Source organism: Peromyscus eremicus, chromosome 16_21, assembly GCF_949786415.1.
Source record: "Peromyscus eremicus chromosome 16_21, PerEre_H2_v1, whole genome shotgun sequence".
NCBI classification, from domain to species: domain Eukaryota; kingdom Metazoa; phylum Chordata; class Mammalia; order Rodentia; family Cricetidae; genus Peromyscus; species Peromyscus eremicus.
Window position 1 is genome coordinate 22580611 of NC_081432.1, and position 21231 is coordinate 22601841.

The 21231-nt window shown below is 46.0% G+C and overlaps 1 protein-coding gene and 1 non-coding gene across 2 annotated transcripts in view; both read left to right on the forward strand.

The window, feature by feature from the left end:
* Positions 1–21231, forward strand: part of Mypn (myopalladin) — a 74427-nt gene that overhangs the window by 6070 nt on the left and 47126 nt on the right. The window contains exons 2-3 of the mRNA XM_059282250.1: positions 16237–16412; positions 18647–18698. Of these exons, the coding sequence (XP_059138233.1) occupies positions 16237–16412; positions 18647–18698 (228 nt within the window). The remainder of the gene's footprint in view (positions 1–16236; positions 16413–18646; positions 18699–21231) is intronic.
* LOC131893991 (U1 spliceosomal RNA) lies at positions 17567–17730 on the forward strand. Its single transcript, XR_009374786.1, has one exon. It is a non-coding gene; the product is annotated as a U1 spliceosomal RNA (small nuclear RNA).

Below are 21231 nucleotides of genomic sequence, written 5' to 3' on the forward strand. Positions count from 1 at the left end.
GTATTGAGACCCTGTCTCAAAGGAATTAGAACATCCAAAGAGTTAGCCTGGACACTGGGAAAAGTCTGCTGCAGAACCCCTGTGCCTTATATAGACCAAGTCGATCTAACCTAAAAGGATGGAGGGAGTGATGTCTTTCCCTAGTGTTATAAAGGGACTGGTCACACAGTGACGGAATCCAGGGCTACAATGGAAAACGGTCTCCAACTTTCCCCAACAGCAACTCCCCCAGAAAAAAATTCCCCCAAATCCACTCCCCTCTCTCTGTGTCTCTCTCTGTCTCTGTCTCTCCCTCTCTCTCACACACACATACACACGCACTTTTAAGATAAAATCAGGGGGCTGGGGATTTAGCTCAGTGGTAGAGCACTTGCCTAGCAAGCACAAGGCCCTGGGTTTGGTCCTCAGCTCTGAAAAAAAAAAGATAAAATCAGTATGGTCAGGCTTAAAAGAGTTGAGCAGAGAGCTCCTGAAACCTGCTTGTTGCAGCACTAAAGTCCCTGGAACATCTCAAAGGGCCCAGCAACACAGATTTCTCATCCATAGGGGTCTTCTAACAACACATCACAGTTGAGCTGGGGATGTACCTCGGCTGACAGAGTGCTTGTCTAACAGATGTCAGGCCCCAGGTTCAATCCATAACAGAGCATAAACCAGGCATGGGTGGTGCAGACCTGTAATCCTAGAACTTGGGAGGTAGAGGCAAGAATGATTAAATGTTCATCTTTCTGGTCAAAATAATGAGTTCCAGGGCAGCCTAAGACTTTGTCTCAAAAAAAAAAAAAAAAGGTAAAATAATAAGTCATTTCAGCTTGTAAAATAGGAGTATTATGGTCAGAAAGAAAACAGTGTGCTGGGCGGCTGTCTCCGGGTGGCTGTGTGTTATCAGTATTTTACCCACGTTCATGTAACTTCAGCTTAGCAAGCTGAAAACACATCTGTGCTTATATTCTTGGTTTCCAAGTTAATGGTGCTGAGATCTCTCAGCAGAAGCGAGATCCTATCTCGCTGAAACTAGCATTTCTGGAAAGCCTGTTAAGCTTGGGCAGAGTCTCATTTGGAGTCTTAGAAAATGGCATCACTGGGGCAGTAGCTGCGGATGGACAAGTCTGCAGGAATTCATGGCAGGTGGCCCTGATGCCTTCCTGTGTCCCGACTCCAGAGTCTTTGCCCTGGAATGTACAGCTGAGTCCCTCCGTGTCTGCCTGTACACAGACTTCTAAGGCCACACGTGTGTACTTCTTTATAGCTATCAGTACCTGCTATGGTTGTTAGGTTTCCTTATTGCTACTCCTGGACATTGCTTAAAAGTAGAATGCCCCCAGGCGGCGGTGTCGCACTCCTTCAATCCCAGCACTCAGGAGGCAGAGGCAGGCAGATCTCTGAGTTTGAGGTCAGCCTGGTCTACAGAGCAAGTTCCAGGACAGTTAGGGCTACACAGAGAAACCCTGTCTCGGAAAACAAAACAAAACAAAAAAACTAGACAAACTGACCGAGCCGAACCATGAGGAGTGAGAGTAAGATGGTTTTGAAGCAAAAGAGGACAGCTTCAGGTAGCTTCTACAGCAGGCAGAGTGGCTCACTGGACCAGCAGCACGAGCATCACCCAGGACTAAACAGACAGGCAACTTCATAGGCTATATATACCCAGGAGCCCCTGAGTCAGGGTCTTCAAATGAGGCCAGCGACTGTATTTTAACAAGCTGCTGGTAACTTGTTGATAATTGATGACGTCTAGCAATGCGTGCATGTCTACTCTGTCTATAATTAAAAACTGAAAAAAAAAAAAAAGTTAGGGGTCAGCGAGATGGCTGGGCAGGTGAAGGTGCTTGCCACCAAGGCTGACAACCAGAATTTGATCTGCAGAGCCCGCAGGGTGGAGGGAGAGAACTGACTCCTGCAGGTTATCCTCCAACCTCCATACACACACTATAGCACGTGCATACCACCCCACCCCACCCCACCCCCACCCCCCGCGCACGCGCACGCACACACACACACACACACACACACACACACACACAATGTGTAAGTATTAACTTTTTAAAAAATTAAGTGTATAGCAAGTCTGTCTTGTAAAAATTTTAGATGAATGTGCCAGGCGGTGGTGGCACACGTCTTTAATCCAAGCACTCGGGACACAGAGCCAGGAGGATCTCTGTGAGTTTGAGGCCAGCCTGGGCTACAGAGCAAGATCCAGGACAGGCACCGAAACTAGATGAATTCAATGAGACTGTCGATATTCTTTTGCTCCGTGACTTTGCTTCCTTAAGTATCTATAACTATTCACTCATTTCCATTGCTGTGCAGTATGTTATCATGTGGCTAGATTGTTGTGTTACCCGTGTACATCTGGTTTGTTCAGTGTTTTTTCCCACACGAATAATGGTATATACTTCCAATATATCCCACGGATGAGTTTTGCCTGTTAGGTTAGTGTGGGTAGGGATGGAACTGTAGGCAGTGGATGTGTAACTACAACTCCATAATAGCAGCAAATTGTTTTCCCAAAGAATTGTCCTGACTTATGTTCTCACCAAAATAATGTAAGGATTTTGGATATTCTGCATCGTTGCCGGTATCGACGCTACCAGTTTAACCATTATAATGGGTATGAAGTGCTGTCTCATATTATTTAGTTGTTTCATTTTTTAGCTGTATTTATTTATTTACTTTGTGTATTCCTACGCCATGGTGTGAATATGGAGGTCAGAGGATTAACTTGCAGGAGTCAGTTCTCTCCTTCCACCATGCGGGTTCCTGGGACAGAGTTCAGGCCTTCAGGCTTGTCAGCAAACGCTTTTAGCCCGGAGCCATCTTGCTGGCCCTAGGTGTTCTTATTAGTCTATGGAATTGCTTAGTCTTTTCTTTTTTGTAAGATGTTTAAAGTAGTCTGGACATTAGCTGAGCTTGGCAGAGCAGGCCTGTCATCCCAGCTACGTGGGAGGGTGAAGCCGAAGGACCAGGAAGGACCCCCGAATTCCAGATCCCCCTGAGCTACAGAGTAGCTTCAGGTCAGTCTGGGCTATGTGGTTAAACCCTGTCTCAGAAAAGAAGGCTTTAATGTCGAAGACACAGTGTATTTTTCCATTTCCTTAGGTATCCTTTAACGAATTTGTTTTGTTTGGTTTGGACTTTAGATTTTTTGGAACAGGGTTTTGCAGTTCCCACTGTCCCGGAACTCCCAGGCTGACCTCTGGAGTTCCTCCCCTCCTCCCCTCCTCCCCTCCTCCCCTCCTCCCCTCCTCCCCTCCTCCCCATGTCTCTTGAGTACAAGGATTACAGGAGAGAATGTGTTACTGAGAATGGAACCTAAGCCGTGTGCAAGGCAGTCACCCCACTGAGCGGCCTCTCAGGCCTGTGACGTTATCTTAGTAAAGATTTCAAATCATTTCTGTCGGTCTTACCAAATCTTTGGTAACCTTTATTCACAGGTATTTCTTTTTTTTCTTCCTCTTTCTTTTTCTTTTCTTTTCCTTTTTTTTTTTCTTTTCTTGTTTGGTTTTTTGACATAGGGTTTTTCTGTGTAACAGTCCTGGCTGTCCTGGAACTCACTCTGTAGACCAGGCTGACCTTGAACTCACTGAGATCCTCCTGCCTCTGCCTCCCAAGTGCTGGGATGAAAGCCCCCGCCGCCTGACTGAGTTTCATTTTTTTTTATGCAACAACTATAAATGGTATCATTTAAAAAATGGCATGTTGTATTTGTCGTGTGTAGAAATACAATTGACTTTCACAGCCTTGCTGAATTCACAAAATGTTCTCATTCGGGAGACTTCCCTCGTTCCCCAACTGCTGATTGACGAAAGTTTAGCTACAGTTTTGTTCACATGGTCTTTCTTTTTGCCTCTGTCCTGTCGTCCCTTGCTTACCTGTTGATCAGAATGGTGACCGTTATGTAGAAATCCCATGTAGAAGACAGATGCCAGTTTTGTGAGTTTAAAGATAAATAACACAACCTCCTGAATATACAGTAATGAAGCCTTAGAAGGTCAAGGAAACCTGAAGCTTCACTGACATATTAGGCAGAACCCTGACTGGCAAGGAAACAACATATCCAAATCATAGGAAAGATGGCCTAGGTACTAGGGTCTCTTCCGGGCATGCTCCAGACTCAGGGGAAAGACCCAGCGACTAGGAGAGGACTCAGGCAGTCAGCGTGATTAACCTGGGACTACATTTGGTGCAGCTGTGTGGGTCAGGGCTTCCCACTTTCTCTGCTTGGGCTGAGCACCAAGCGTAGCCCTGCATACAGGGGCCAAGGCAGCAAGCGTGTTCTGGAGGGACCGGGCAGTGGCCCAGATAGCTAACAATAGCCAGGAGGATTGAGGCACTTCTGGTACACAGTGTCTGCCTAGCTGAAATCTCCACGGCCTTTCCCCAGCAATCACCAGAAACCATTGTCTCCTGTAATCAGAGCTGGAGAGTCCTGAACAGGCCAGGGTTTCAAACAGCTCAGGAAAATCAAGTTGGAGACGGCTCCCCCGGGAGCAAACAGAAGAGAGTCCATTCTAGAAGATGTGACCTAGCAGGGTCCAGGGACAGCTCATTTGGTAAAAATGTGTCGTAAACCTGAGGGATTGAGTTTGGCTCCTCGGTACTAACCTAGGCATGGTAGTATGCTGTGGTCCCAGGGCTGGGAAGATGGAACAAAGTGACCTCTGGTGGGTGCTAGCCAGCCACACCACCCGTATCAACCCCGTATCAAGTCTGTGAGTTCCAGGCCAATGGGAAACTCTGTCCTGAATAAACAAACAAACAAACAAACAAATAAACAAACAAACAAACAACTATGTAGGCAGAGAGGAACTGAGGAAGACACCTACTATTTGACCTCTGGCCTCCACCTGCGCGAGCACAGAAGCACGCATACACTCTCTCCTCACCCCACCCCATCCCCAAAAAATCAGAGTGGACAAACAAAGGGATAAATTCTATTTTTAAACATGCGACGCAGAAAGATTCCAGTACACCAAACTGATGACAGTAAAACCCGAAAATCTGTCTGTTTGCTCTTTCAATAACAATTACTATGTATCAGGAAATGTTGCAGGGACACGGGAATCTTTTAAGAAAAGGGACAGTTCTCTGAAATACCACATTCTGTGAAGGAGAACAGAAAATAAATGATAACGTTAATAAATAAGCAAAAATTGTGTAGTAATTTAGACATAAAAGCAAGGGATTGAAGAAAAGATTCTAGAGAGAAGCAATTAAAGTTTTGGGCAGGTGAGCCCTCACTACAGTAATTTAGTCTTTAAAACATATTAATTTAGGGGATGGAATTCAGCTGGTAGAGCTTTGCCTGCTAGGCACAAAGCCCTGGCTCTGATCCCCAGCAGTAGATAAACTCAAAAAGGGGGAGGCAGGAGGGTCAGAAACACAAGGTCATCCTCAGCTCCGTAGGGAGTTAGAGGCCAGCCTGGGATATACGAAACCCTGTCTCAAAAAAATAAAAAATACTGGGAGCCAGCTATGGTGAGCACGATCATAATCCCAGCACTGGGGAGGAGATGGAGAATCCAACGTCAGCCCAGGCTCAGGAATTGCGCGTTCCTCCTCTTTGTTCAGTCTACTTTGTTCTACGTAAATGTGGCTAAGTGGGAAGGGGTGGGCTCAGTGTCTTCAAAGGATACATCAGCTTAATGTGATACATTGTGCTTCTCTTGTGTTACCAACTAGCTCCCCCCTGGAAGAATTCACACAGAATTCTTTTCTTTTCTTTCTTGCTTCTTTTTTCAAGACAATGTTTCTCTGTGTAGCTCTGGCTTTCCTGGAACTCACTATGTAGACCAGTCCCTCCTCAAACTTAGAGCTCTGACTGTCTCTGCCCCTTGAACTGCTGGGATTAAAGATGCATGACCCCACACGCAGCTAAACTGACACATTTTCAATAACCTTAAAGCTTGGTCTTTCCTCCCACAGACACGCTGCCTTCCTATGAGTGGAAGCCCCGAAGTCAGTGGACAAGGGAGACTGAAACTTGTTAATTTAGGAGTAAACAGTAAAGGTTGAAAACAAGTTATGGCCGGGCGGTGGTGGCGCACGCCTTTAATCCCAGCACTTGGGAGGCAGAGCCAGGCGGATCTCTGTAAGTTCGAGGCCAGCCTGGGCTACCAAGTGAGTTCCAGGAAAGGCGCAAAACTACACAGAGAAACCCTGTCTCGAAAAAACAAAAAAAAAAAAAGAAAAAGAAAACAAGTTATGTCACAAATCCAGTACAAGGCTGGGAAGATGGCTTAGTCAGCAAGGTGCTCACCACACAAGCCTGAGAGCCTGAGAGCCTCTTCTAGAGTCTACATTAAAAATGCTGGTGAGGCTTTGTAACCCCAGTGCTGAGATGGTGGGGAGACATGGTATCCCCGAGACTCACTGACCAGCCAGAGTTTTCAAGAGAGAACTTAGCGCACACCTTTCATCCCAGCACTTGCGAGGCAGAGGCAGGCAGATCTCTGTGAGTTCGAGGCCAGCCTGCTCTACAGAGTGAATTCCAGGACAGGCTCCAAAGCTACAGAGAAACCCTGTCTTGAAAAACCTAAAAAGAAAGGAGGTGGTGGTGGTGGAGAACATAAACTGTTTGAAAATATAACATAGCTTCTAGTCCTTGATAGCTCTTGTGGTTTTCACATCCAACTAAGGAAAGAGATGTTAAACACACAAACCTTCAAATAAATATGGAACTACACATCATCTGTAGGTTCTAGGATGGAAAAGGAGCAGGCTAACAAAATAATAGAAGGTGAGATGGGGACTTTGGAAGGACTGGGGCAAGGTTAAAAGAGGACTCTGAGCAATCGCTCCCATAACGAGCGCTATTACTGGTGAGTCAGACCAGCACATTCAAATTATACTTAGAACTTGTTAACGTGCTAAAATGACAAGTCACAATATTTACCCAAGGCATGCTTTAGCTGCACTAGTGATCTAACAGTAGAATGGTAATTGGTAATGATAGGCAGCCAAGAGACAGAGAGAGACAGAGAGACAGAAAGAGAGTTAAATCTGGAAAACGCATTTCTTGAGTGTCTTCCTTCCCTAGCTTGGTAGCTGGCCGAATCAGGAGGCTTGGCAGGTGACTGCATTATGTAGAAGGTAGGTTTAGATCTGCCCTGTTTCCCCAACCCAGTGACTCATTTCTTCTGAGTCATGAATCACGCTGGGCACCTCCTGCCCTTCTGTGGCTGTATTAGAATTGGCATTCTGGAAACCCGGAGTGAGTGAGAGCGTCTCTACCAAAGCATTCACTAACATAGGCAGTTCCCAGGTCAGACATCTCTCTCCCACCCTCCGATGTCTGCAGGGTAGCTGGGTAGGTTATCAGCAGCCTTTCGGAAGGTTTCTGGGTGGATCTCAATGTTAAAGTCAGAGATAAAGGGACTGGTCTTTGGCCCTGGCTAAAGCCACCCAGACGTCTGAGTAAGGATGACAATCTCTGACAAAGGGCTCAGGCATTCGATCCCACCCCGTTTAACTCCCTCTGGCTATCGAATTATTGGACATGATTCCACTCTCCTTTGGTAAGGAGAAATCTTACCTAAAGAATTGAGACAATCCTGTAATGTTTATATAATGGAAGGCATTTACTTGTTTGAAAACAACTACTTTGTTTTAGAAAACAACAACAACGCCGGGCAGTGGTGGCGCACGCCTTTAATCCCAGCACTCGGGAGGCAGAGGCAGGTGGATCTCTGTGAGTTCGAGGCCAGCCTGGTCTCCAAAGCGAGTTCCAGGAAAGGCACAAAGCTACACAGAGAAACCCTGTCTCAAAAAAAACCAAAAAAAAAAAAAAAGAAAAAAGAAAACAACAACAACAACAACAAAAAACAAACCCAGAAACCCTGATGCATTGCTTAAAAATTCAAATGCAGACACTAGAGAGATAGTAAAGTGGCTAGGAGCACTGTGTGCTCTTCCAGAAGACCTGAGCTAAATTTCCAACACTCACATAGCAGCTTACAGGCCTCTGTAACTCCAGTCTCAGGAGATCCATCACCCTCCATGAGTACCAGGTATACACATGGTACACAGATATGATATATTGTGCTGGGGGGGGGACCCCAGGGCCAGAGTGTCCCACGCTTGGGGGAAAACATGCTGTACAGGTGAGGCATGGTATGTGGGCATGGTGGTGGTGCTGGCGGTGGGGGTGGCAGCGGGTGGACATTCATTCACAACCCACATGAAAATGAGTTTATTATAATAGATGAAGAGAAAGAGAGGGAAAGAGGGAAACACAGAAAGAAGAGAGAGGAAGAGAGGGAGGGGGAGGGGGGTGCACACCTCATGGGAATGGAGAGGGGGAGGGGCGGTTTTCCTTTTAAATTGGACTTTACATCAGGACGCTGAGCAAGTCTCCAAGGGGCTGATCAGAAGTCAGAATACTAGCTGGGCGATGGTGGCGCACGCCTTTAATCTCAGCACTGGAGAGGTAGAGGCAGGTGGATCTCTGTGAGTTCAAGGCCAGCCTGGTCTATAGAGTGAGTTCCAGGAAAAGGCGCAAAGCTACACAGAGAAACCCTGTCTCATGGGAAAAAAAAAGTCAGAATACTAACAAGATATACACGCAACCAAAACACCAATACACATAAAATGTAAACGTGAAAATTGAAGTACTGGTCAGGGTGTGGTGGCATGACCCCAGAGGCAGCTGGTTGTGAGTCTGAGGCCACCCTGGTTTACAAATTGAGTTCCATGCTAGCCAGGACCATACAGTGAGAAACTACCTGAAAAAAGAAAAAATGCAAATGTTATAGCACAGACTACTTTCAATTCTCCTTGGAGTTTCCTGTTTATTTCTCACACTATACCAGGGCTTCTCAATCTTATTGTTATATTGCCCTTTATAATCTTAAAGATCGCTGAGGTCTAGAAGGAGGGATTTTGTTGTCTCTTCCCCCTCCTTCCTCCTCTTCCTCCTCCTCCCTCCTTTCCCCCCTCCACATACCCCTCCCCTTCTCCTCCCCCTCCCTTTCCCCTTCCTGTGCAGGAATTGAACTTGGGTTATCAAACACACCAAACAAGCACTCTGTCGCCGAGCTATGGTCTCCAGTCTGGAAGTTTTGTTTTTGTGAGTGATAATTACATCTCATGTTAGAAATTAAAACTGCAGAATGTTTCAAATATTCATTCATTTTAAAACAACAACGATAATAAATATGTCACTCTAAACAATTTGATGAAAAATAACTATTTTCCAAATTAAAAAAAAAAAGGTTAGCTAGAAGAGTGCCATTGCTTTAGTTTGTGTTTGTATGATATGTATGCGTGACACACATGTGCTACCCAGCCCTGTTGGACATATTTTTACAGTTCTCGAATTTGCTTTCGCACTCACCTTACTGTAATGTAATGCACTGTTTGGGCTGAAGTCAGCGAGTCTCTGACTGATAAGGAGTTGGAAGCTGAAGTGTTCCACAGCCTTTTCCAATTTCAGCTTCCTAAAGGTTAGCCGCAGTGGGAAACCCGAACCCTACCAAAGAACTTTTGTCCTGCGAGGTGTTAAAACCCAGTGGACCGCTGGGCAGTGGTGGTGCACGCCTTTAATCCCAGCACTCGGGAGGCAGAGGCAGGCGGATCTCTGTGAGTTCGAGGCCAGCCTGGGCTACAAAGTGAGTTCCAGGAAAGGTGCAAAACTATACAGAGAAACCCTGTCTCGAAAAACCAAAAACAACAACAACAACAAAAACCCAGTGGACCATTTTGAACTCCGCAGGGACAATATTTTCCATCTGTCCTTTGGAAAATGAATACAGATCTTCCAAAAAAGTAACATATTTCTCATCGGTCATTAAAAAAAAGCAAAACTCAGGGTTGGGGATTTAGCTCAGTGGTAGAGTGCTCGCCTAGCAATCACAAGGCCCTGGGTTTGGTCCTCAGCTTGGGGGGCATGGGGCGGGACGGGGGGAGGTGTGGGGGGGGTGAGACAAAATAACAAAAAAAAAGCAAAACTCAGGCAGGCAGGGGTGGCACAAGCTGTTAATCCCAGCTCTCGGGAGGCAGAGGCAGGTGGATGTCTGTGAGTTCGAGGCCAGCCTGCTCTACAGAGTGAATTCCAGGACAGGCTCCAAAGCTACACAGAGAAACCCTGTCTCGAAAAAATAAAAACAAAAAAAGCAACACTCTTTTGTTAAATCATTAATTTCAGTAAAAACAAAAACTAAAAAATCTTTAAGATAGTTAAGAAACCTAAAGTCACTGTGGGAGACACAAAAGTTTTCTAATTTCTCCTGGAAAACACATTTTTTTTTCACCCATTAGCAACAAATGCCGTCCGTTATTTTTACTTGAGATGACAAGCTTGCTTCCTTTGATTTGTAAGAATAATGTCTGTGAATACCCACGTCTGAGCCTCCATAACCTGTCATCAGTCTTCCTTCCAAGTTAAAATACCTCTTCATGCATCAAACAGTTTAACCTTCAATTCAAGCACAGCACAAGGACCTTCCCACAGGCAGCAGAAATGCCCTATACCACATCCCATTCCACCACCCGGAATATTAAAAAACATAGACTCGAGGTTAATAAAAAGTTGCTGGCACACAACTTTCATTCCAACAGCCAGAAGGCAGAGGCTAAGCTGGTCCACATAGTGAGTTCTAGGCCAGCCCAGACTATAGTGAGACCCGCCTTCAAAGGGGGGGCAAAAGAGCTGATAAAAAGTCAGGCTTTTTGTTGCTTTGACGGAGCTTGCTCTTTGTGGGTGTGGGGGGCGCGGTACCAGTCAGCTCTGCGACATGCTTCCGCTCACGTGGCTGTACCACTCAGAGTTCTCTTTACTTTCGCCTCGTCAGTGGAAACGCGAACACAAAGGGCAAATAATCTCACTTTTGTTCTCACAGAAAGTGGGAGACGCTGGTTCGTCGATGTGCTGACCATGCCATCGCTCACTTAGTACTCTACTCAGTACTTTACTTAGGACTCTGGTGTAAGCTGTTCTCTACTGACTTCCTTGTCTGTTGACGGTAACTTAGCACCCCTACATTAAACCAGCACTCCTAATGTTACTTGTTATGTTTCTCAATGTATTGTCACGTTGTTCTATCAAAAAATATTTAGTGCTTCTTTGCTTGTTACTGGGAAATTGTCCTTCACTCCACCTTGTAGGGAGAAGAGTTTTTCTTTGTTTACCCAGCACCCCACTGTTATCAGGGAAGTCCCCTGTGGAAATCAACATCTATGATGCTCAAGTCCCCTATATAGAACTATGTGTTTTATTTATTGTTGGCATGTGATTGATGCATATTGTCCTATATACCTTTTTCTCTTTAGGGTCGTGGTGTTTGGGGCTAAACCCAAGGTCTCATGTGTGGTGGGCAGTCACCTGGCCATGGAGCTATGACCCCAGACCTTCCTGTGTGCTTTAAATTACATCTAGATGACGTGAGAGGGGAGGGTTGCATCTTTAGGGCTGGAGGGGAAAGAGAGGCTAACAGAACAGGCGTGACATGACAGTAGATGTGGGGACAGCTGTCTGGGAGAAGAAAGAGAGAGCTGCAGAGGGAGAGGAGGGGTGGCATGGCGGAAGAACACATCAGACAAAGGACGATGTCACATGGGTGTGACGAGGCCACAGTGAAACCAGTGACTCTGGTTGTTAGCTTAGCCAAGCGGCGGTGGCGCACGCCTTTGATCCCAGCACTTGGGAGGCAGAGCCAGGTGGATGTCTATAAGTTCGAGGTCAGCCTGGTCTACAAGAGTGAGTTCCAAGACAGCCAAGACTATTACCAGAGAAAAATCCTGTCTTGAAAACACTAAATAAATAAATAAAAATTCAAAGGCTAGGCATGGTGGCACATATTTTAATCCTAAATCTTGGGAGGCAGAGTCAGGTGGATCTCTGTGAGTCTGAACCCAGCCCGGTCTACACAGTGAATTCGAGGCTAGCTGGGAATACACAGTGAGGCCCTGTGTTTAAAAAAAAAAGGAAGCTCTGTGTGTGTGTGTGTGTGTGTGTGTGTGTGTGTGTGTGTGTGTGGCCAGCAAGAGGGCTTAGCTGGGATAAGGGTCCTTGCTACAAAATTTATCCCGGGATGGGCCCCACATGATGGAAGAAAAGAACCAAATCCCACAAGTTGTTCTCTGGCCTCCACACATGCTATGGTACACACCCAAAAATAAATAAATGTAATAAAAAGTTAAATACATAAGTAAGAGGATAACCTGACATAGTAAATGCTATACTAATGGTTGCTACTGTATACTGTTGGGAAAACACTAACCCACAAAGTCTGTGCATCTCAATGCAAATATGATTCCCACCCCTGCATTCATGGATTCCTAGCCCGCAGCTCCAGAAGGACGAGACGTACTGTTCGTTTAACATAATTTTTTCTTGACCTTGCTCTTGGTGGTGGTGATTTTGCCCTTTCTTGTTTGAATTCAAAACAAATTTGTCTGAAGTCTACCATCAGTCTGTGAAATTTCAAGTCTGTGGGGTTAAGCCCTTCCCCTCATTTTTCCCTGCTTTCTCGTGCTCTCTTCTGGGACCGCGGCTCCCTCACCCTGCAGTTTGGCCTCTCTGGGAGGACGGCCCACTGCTCAGCTGAGGGGCAATGACCTGGGGTGCAGGCTCCTCCTCCAAACGTGTAACCTTTCCCCCTGTTTTACACCCCGTGTCCTCTCCTCTGTTGTCAGCCATCTCATGTCTCCATGTCCCAGATTTCTGGGGTTCGGCTGTGTCAACTCATGTCACTGACATCCCCAAGGAAGTGCTTGGTTTGCCCCTCTCAACTGCCTGCTCCAGTGTCCGGTGTGCACTCTCTGTCTGCCCACCGAGCCCGAGGACTGGTGTCTGCTCTCCTGGTCCTTCTCATTCTCTTAGTTTTTGTGGCTTTGTGCCTTTAGAAGTTCTCTTATTCTGTAATCTCGGCATTCAGGAGGTGGGGTCAGAAGACTGGGAGATTCAAGGTCGCCGTTGTCCTCTATCAAGTTTTAAAACCTGCCTTGGCTACAAGAGACTTGGTTCTGACACCCCCCACAGCAGGGGCGGGGGGGGGGGGGGGGAGAGAGAGAGAGAGAGGAGAGAGGGATCTTTTTATGGGCATTTCAAGTGGAGAATAATGGCAACAAATGTGCTCAACGTACAGTGTTTAATTGGAAGCCCGGTGTTGAGACGTGTTTCGGGTTCGTTCACAACCACGCCCCTCAGTCAGGGTTAGCTGTGTGCTCTGGGAGATTTGCAAGCCTGTCTTGGCGGCGGCAGGTCCTGCAGCTCAAAGACAGGCAGTGAATCTGATGAGGCAACTAAATACTCAACAAAACATTAACTGTGACTGCTTCCCATCATTTGGTGGTTCAAGAAGTCCATCCACACTTAATTTTTAACAATTAATTAATTTTCTGAGTACCTACCATGTACCAGAGCACGGCTGTAGGACTGTAGCGGTAAATGGGACTGATGAAGTCTGCTCGTGGGCCTTAAAGTGTGCTGGGAGGGGGCAAACAGTGACAAAGTAAGTTTATAACATTTCAGATGGTAGGGAGTACCAAGGGGATGGTAAATGAAGGTACCATGGTTTGGATACAAAATGTCCCCTGAAGGCTTCCGTATTGCATGGTCATCCAGCTCCTGATGCCATGTTGGAAGATTAGAAACTTTAGGAAGTAGGCCCAGTTGGAGGAAAGTAGGTTGTTGGGAGTGGTTTTGAAGGTGACGCCTGATGCTAACTCACAACCTTGTTGTCCCTGCTTCCTGTCTGCCGTGAAACAAAAGGCCCCTTCTAACTCACGTTCCGCCTGCCATAATGCTCTGCCCAAGTGCATGGGGTCAAGTAACGGAGGACTGAGCCCCCTGAAACCGTGAGCCAAGATAACCCTTCTTCCTTTATGGTGTTATCTAAGGTATTTTGGTCACAGCTACGCAAAAGTCACGAGTGCCTGGGTTAGCATGATAGAGTGGCTATAAAGAGGCCACACTGGGAAAAGGGTCTGGGAATCCTCTCCCAGAAAGTGACATTTGAGCAGTTGTCTTGCTTAGCAAGACTTATTTTTGTGAAGATCTGGGGCGGATGATTTTAGGGATCACAGAAGTCAGGTGTGGGAGTGCATATTTGTAATCCCAACACTCAGGAGGTGGAGGTAGGACCAGAAGTCCAGGGTCAGCCTGGGCTACAGAACCAGTTTCAGGCCAACCTGGGATACCTAGTAAGATCCTACCTATCGGGCTGGAGAGATGGCTCAGAGGTTAAGAGCACTGCCTGTTCTTCCAGAGGTCCTGAGTTCAATTCCCAGCAACCACATGGTGGCTCACAACCATCTATAATGTGATCTGGTGCCCTCTTCTGGCATGCAGGCATGCATGCAGATAGAACACTGTATACATAAATAAATAAATCTTTAAAAAAAAAAAAAAAAAAAAAAAGATCCTACCTATCTCAAGGACCTGCAGGTATAGGCACCTGCCACCAAGCCTGATGACCTGAGTTTAACCCCTGGGGCCTACCTAATGGAAGGAGAGAACTGACTCCCACAGGTTGTCCTCCAACCCCCACAAGCATGCTGTGGCAGGAATGCTCCCCCATGTAAATCACTTTTCTAAATGTCATAAGACCCCCCCATCAATTAAAAAAACAAACAAATAATGATCCATGGTAGAGAAGGGCTCAGTGTGCTCACAGAATAGAAAGGCCAATGAGGCTGGAACAGAAGGAAAGAAAGAGAGAGATGAGAAAAGAGAGTCAGGGCTGAAGAAGCAGATGTGGGGATGGAGGTGTGCTTGACACTGGGGAGTGAGATGGGACACTGAGAAAGCAGACGGAGCTGCCCTGGGCTCTGTGGCTGCTTCAGGAGTGCATAAGGCACTGTCCTTGATGAGGCAGACCGCTCAGAATTCTAAGATTTTACAATGTTTCCAGTGAAATTAGTGAGACAAACAGAATTTCATAAAAGAGACTCAGTGAAGATCCTATATTATCAAAGCCTTTGTGACATAAGATAGATCTTTTCTTTCTTTCTTTCTTTCTTTCTTTCTTTCTTTCTTTCTTTTTTTTTTTTTTTTTTTGATTTTCGAGACAGGGTTTCTCTGTCTCTGTAGTTTTGGTGACTGTCCTGGAACTCACTCTGTAGCCCAGGCTGGCCTCGAACTCACAGTGATCCACCTGGCTCTGCCTCCCGAGTGCTGGGATTAAAGGCATGCACCACTACCGCTTGGCCAAAGGTTCTAATTTTAAGTATATAGAATTAAACTAAAAGACCAGCCGGTTGTGTGGCCCACACTTTTAATCCTAGCACTCAGGAGGCAGAGGCAGGTGGATCTTTGAGTTTGAGGCCAGATTGGTCTTAGTGAGTTCCAAGCCATCCAGGGCTACATAGCGAGACCCTGTCTCAAACAAACAAACAAACAAACAAACAAACAAACAAACAAACAAACCATGCATCACCCATAGAAACATTTAACTTGGGCTGTTCACTATGGCGAGGCCAGTCCTGGGAGAATTTTATCAAAATGAATTAATTTTCTTATAGTGTCAGACACAATGTAAACGCATCTGACATCGTAAATACTATCTTTTTGGTGCCTTCTGGATAAGATGAAGTAGCACTTGGTGCATGCTACAAAACTTTGGGAAGAAATGAACACCTGTATCACAGTCCTAGCTTTGTGATCCATAGTGTCTGCTTTCTCAACATCTCTCAGCTGTGTAATTCTTTTTTTTTTAATGTGTATATGTGTGGGTTTATATGCAGAAGCGTAGTGCCCCTGGAGGGCAGAAGAGCCTCAGATCCCCTGGAGCTGGGACCCCAGGTGGTTGTGAGCTCGGAACCAAACTGGGCTCCTCTGCATACTCAGTAGAAACTCTTCTCTGAGCCAGCTCGCCTGTATAATTTTCAACAGGAATCACTTTCCAGTTTCCGGAGTAAAATATCAGTGTGGTTTGAATACTGCCAACGCTTCTCCCTGTTGCAAATCGAACAATACCAAAACGAAGGATTGTTTAATATTCTGACTTATTGTCAGTTTCCTTCTCAGAAAATCTCCGGGAGCCATCTCTGCTACTGAGTTTTTGATGTTATTTAGTTTTGTTTGTTTGGTTTGCTGTGGTGTTTGTTCTAGTTTAGAGGCAGGGTCTGCTGGAGCTCAGGCTGCCCTCCGAGTCACTGAGTAGCCTAGGATGACCTTGAACTCCTGACTCTGCAACCTCCAGCTCCTGAGTGCTGGGATTACACAGGTAAATCCCACCCTGCCTAACAGCTTTCCTGCTTTACTTGTGTCTGATGGCCGTATCCTCCTCCCTGCAGGTGGTACTGTGAAGGCAAGGAGCTTGAAAATTCTCCAGATATCCACATCGTGCAGACGGGCAACCTGCACTCCCTGACCATCGCGGAGGCCTTTGAAGAGGACACAGGACGATACTCGTGCTTTGCGTCCAACATCTATGGGACGGACTCAACTTCTGCTGAGATTTACATAGAAGGTAAAGCTGACCGCTTCTGGAGCATGACCTACACTCTCAAAGTATAATTATGTGTAATTAAATAGGCATTTGCTGAGGGCCTGTTCTACCCACCTAGACACTGGGGATAATAGGCATGAATCAAGTAGACAAAACTCTTTAGATGGATGATGATGATGTGATGTGCCGATGAATTTACATCATAATGAGAGAGAGAGAGAGAAACTGCAGACGGATGAGATAAATGGTGATAAATCACAACATCACAAAAGAAATAGAAAAAATGAATAGGAATGTGGGGGCGGGGGTTGGTTGTCATTTTTTATTAGGTGGCCAAAAAAGACCTTACTAACCAGGTGACATTTGAAGGAAGACCTGGAGGAGGCTAAGTGGTGGTCATGGGAAACTCAAGGAAGAATCACTCTGGCCAGAGAGCTCAGCACATGCAGTGGCCCCGAGGTGAGAGAGCATCAGTCTTGAGGTAGAAATAAGCCAGTGCATTGGGCCAGCGAGATGCTTCACACTAAATATAAAAGCCTGGAACCAGAGTTTGGTCACTGGTACCCACAGTGGAGGGACAGAACCAATTCCCAAAAGTTGTCATTTGACCCTCATGCATGCCTACACACACACACACACACACACACACACACACACACACACACACACACACAAATAATAGTAATAATGAGAAACAAAAACAACTTAGATAAAACAGGAAGATTGGAGCTACCGTGGCCAGAGCAGAGCAGGCAAGCCCGAAAGCAATAGGAAACGAAGCCTGAAGTCCAAGATGAGGTTAAGGTGGAGGGAGGTGGGTGAGCAGGTCCTAAGTCCTTATCTGTCATTGCAAGGGCTTTGCTTCTGAGTAACACAGGAAATTCTGGAAGGTTCTGAGCAGAGACGTGCATAATCTGCCTTCCCCTCACTGCTGGTTGAGAATATACATTGTGGGGAGTCAGGGATGGAAGTCTGGTGACCCCCTGAGCAGCAGTACCCAAGAAGAGTAATTTTAGACAAGAAATCAATCTCTAGCCCTCAGTTATCTATTAAGCTTTCGTTCCTGTTTGCTTCATCCTCTGAGTTTTATCTGGAGGACCACTCTCTAGTACTTTTTCTTGCCTCTATAATACCTTAGGTATGCCTTGCCTCCAGCACTTACAAATCGTATGATCATACTTACCTGGCAGGGGAGATACCATGATCACGAAGATGGTTTTCCCAGGGCGAGGCTTATCCATTGCACTCCGGATGTGCTGACCCCTGCGATTTCCCCAAATGCGGGAAACTCGACTGCATAATTTGTGGTAGTGGGGGACTGCGTTCGCGCTCTCCCCTTCTAAAAAAAAAAAAAAAAAAAAAAAAAAACCAAATCGTATGATCATGGACTGAACGCTCCTTTGCCGAGAAGATCGCGAGGCCCAAACGGTCTCATTCCTCTTTATCTCTGATAATTTCCACAGATCTAGGCACATATTGAATATTCGACAGACATTTAATGAGTAAATACATGGATAGGAATGTGTTCCATGTTTTCAGCCTCAAGTTTTTGGAGTGCCATAAACAGCTCCAGGTTTAGCTCTCCAGGATATTCCTGGAATTTCCTATCTTGAGAAATAAATCTAGGATCTGGGAGGAGAACTGAGATTGGATCACACTGTTTGTTTGCTTTTCCTTTCTGGCATCTGGACATCAAATGCTCCTACTCCCAAGATGGAGGATGACTTGTTAATATTAGGGCAGGACGGAAGAGCACCCACCTACACCTCCAATGTTTGGAATCCGGAATAATCCCCCCTCTCACCCACTCGGTGAGGATTTATGAGGCCAGGGAATGCCTGCAAAGACTGCCCTGTGAGTCCAAAGATCTCAGCAGGTGTTTTACACACTGGAATGCAGAACGCGGCCTTGTTCTTTTGAGCTGTATCGCTCACTGGGCACATGTCCTTGAACGACTGACTCCTTAGGCTTCTTAGAGTCACTGTCCCCTTTGCCAGACTGGATGTTCATGTGAGGATCCACAAGGTTTCTTCCTGAGCCCGAGACTCTTTTTCAGGTCTTCAAAATGCCTAGGAATTTGTTTAGTAAATTGTCGCCTTAAAAACCCCATCTCTTGGTTTTTACACATCAGTGGTAGAGAGCGCTTGCCTAGCAAGCGCAAGGCCTTGGGTTCGATCCTCAGCTCCAAAATTAATTAATTAATTAATTAATTAATTAATTAATTAAAAAACCATCTCTTGTCTTTCTTTCTCTAGGAGCTTCTTCCTCTGACTCAGAAGGGGACCCTAACAGAGAAGAGATGAACCGGTAATTCCAACGGCCTACACATCCTCAGACCCCAAGAGAACCCCTAACTAATGTCTAGAACTTGAAGGAGGTGGTTCCGCGGTAGATCCTAACACTATAAGAAAACATGTATGTACGTGTACATGGGAAGATCTGGGCAAGACTCATTTGTTTTTGCTTAATTCCTGTCCAGCCGATTAATTTGAATCTTCCTGCTATTTAAAAAACGAAACGCCACTTAGGAAATATTATCATACTTTTATCTATAGGATTAAAAAAATGTAAGCCAATGACTTTTAAAATACATTTTCAAATAGCACTTATAAAACTAGGTGTGATGGCACACACCTGTAATCGCAACACTTGGGAGGCTGAGACCGGAGGATTGCCGTGAGTTTCAGACAATACAAATGCCTTGGCGCATCGTAGGTTTTTGCTAAACAGTGGTACTGAATAAAGTTTTATCCATCGAGTTATTACTTTTTACAACCTTGGTTGAGCCCCTACTGTGGCCCAAGTACTGTGCGAGGTGCAGCGGACACCAAGAAAAATCACAGGCTTCCTGCCTGTTCAAGATTTAGGGTCTGGCAGAGGGAAATGCACAGGAAGTCCGGCAGGAAGTGGACAAGAGTGATAAGGTGCAGTGGAATACGCAGGACTCGGATGAGTACACCATCGGTCAAGGGAGGAGAGAGAGCGAGAAAGGCTTCGCAGAGCTCTCCCCACGGAAGGGACGCTCCGGGAGGGAAGAAATCACGTTTTATTCCTCAAACGTTCTGTGCGTCTTCCCTTGCAATAGTTTGCTTTTAGCTCTTTTATGCTTATGAACATCAGTAAGTAAAGGATTTCTCTTAGCCGGGTGGTGGTGGCGCACGCCTTTGATCCCAGCACTTGAGAGGCAGAGGCAGGTGGATCTCTGTGAGTTCGAGGCCAGCCTGGTCTACAGAGCGAGTTCCAGGACAGGCTCCAAAGCTACAGAGAGAAACCCTGTCTCAAAAAAAAAAAAAAAAAAAAAAAAAAAAAAGATTCTCTGTAGCTAGAATTTTCCTGCCTAGCACACAGTCAGGACAAATCTCTCTCACCTGCCAGTCCCACAGCCGCTCAGACCCAACCAAGTAAACACAGAGACTTATATTGCTTACAAACTGTATGGCCGTACCAGGCTTCTTGCTAACTGTTCTTACAGCTTAAATTAATCCATTTCTATAAATCTATACCTTACCATGTGGCTTGTGGCTTACTGGCATCTTCACATGCTGCTTGTCATGGTGGCAGCTGGCAGTGTCTCTGACTCAGCCTTCCACTTCCCAGCTTTATTCTCCTCCTTGTCCCACCTATACTTCCTCCTGCCTGACTACTGGCCAATCAGTGTTTTATTTACTAACCAATCAGAGCAACACATTTGCCATACAGAACACCCCCCAGCATTTCTCTCTCACCGTTCACCTCTTTCTACCATCATTCACAAGGCCTTCGTCCCATCCTCTTCCTTGTGCCTGTACGCCATCACCTCCTTAAAGGTCTTCCTCTCTGCCCCAGTCTCTCTCTTTTGTAGACCAAGTAGTACCAATTGTTCTCAAACAGATCATTCTGGTCTCTTCATGTTCCAGGCTTAGAAAAGATTATCTGAAGCCAGGTGATGGTGGCGCTTGCCTTTAATCCCAGCACTCGGGAGGCAGAGGCAGGCGGATCTCTGTGAGTTCAAGGCCAGCCTGGTCTATAGAGCGAGTTCTAGGACAGCCAAGGCTATACAAAGAAACCTGTCTTGAAAAAACAAAAAACAAAGGAAAATAAAAGCTTATCTGTAGAAAAACCAAACCAAACAGGAAACAAATAACATTTTTTAAAAAATCTTCAGTGGCCTCCATCCAAAGCTGCACTCAGGAGAATGTCAACCAGGCTCCCCTCTGTCCCCGCTGCGTCAGGCTCTCCAAGTGGCTGGCACCTCATTCAAACAGCACAGCATTCATTCATTTTCTTCTGTTCCTCAAACTGTGCACCTTGTGGGATTTCCTGTTGTGAAATTCCTACTCATCGGCACACCCAGTCCGAATGGTCCCTCTCTGGATTCCATAATAAACTCCTGCTCAGGCACATGCTCATCGCTCCTCTCTGGGGGCGGCGGAGGTAGGGGGGTGTCTTGGGTCCTGCTCCAAAGGCTAATGGGTATGAGTTTTTATCTACAAGTTCCAATAAGTGAAAGAGATCTCATTCATTCATTTGCTTTAAATTTACTTGGTACCCGCAAAGATTTTTAGCTTCGGTTGTACATAACAGAGACCAAATTAACTGTGACTTAAACAACACAGATATTTACTTCTCATGTACACACAGATCAGGATTTGTCTGGCACATGAACTTCTCAGTCTACTAGGTACCAGTATGGGACATCGTAGGTCTCCAGTGGCCAGATCCTGCTTTCTGCTTCACCTCACGCTAACACAGGGCCCCAACTCCTCAGCAGGAAAGGAGGAAGTGAGGAACACGCAAACCTTCTGAGTCATCTCTCTTAAGCTACACACATCACTCTCCCTCGTGGCCCATGTCCAGAAAG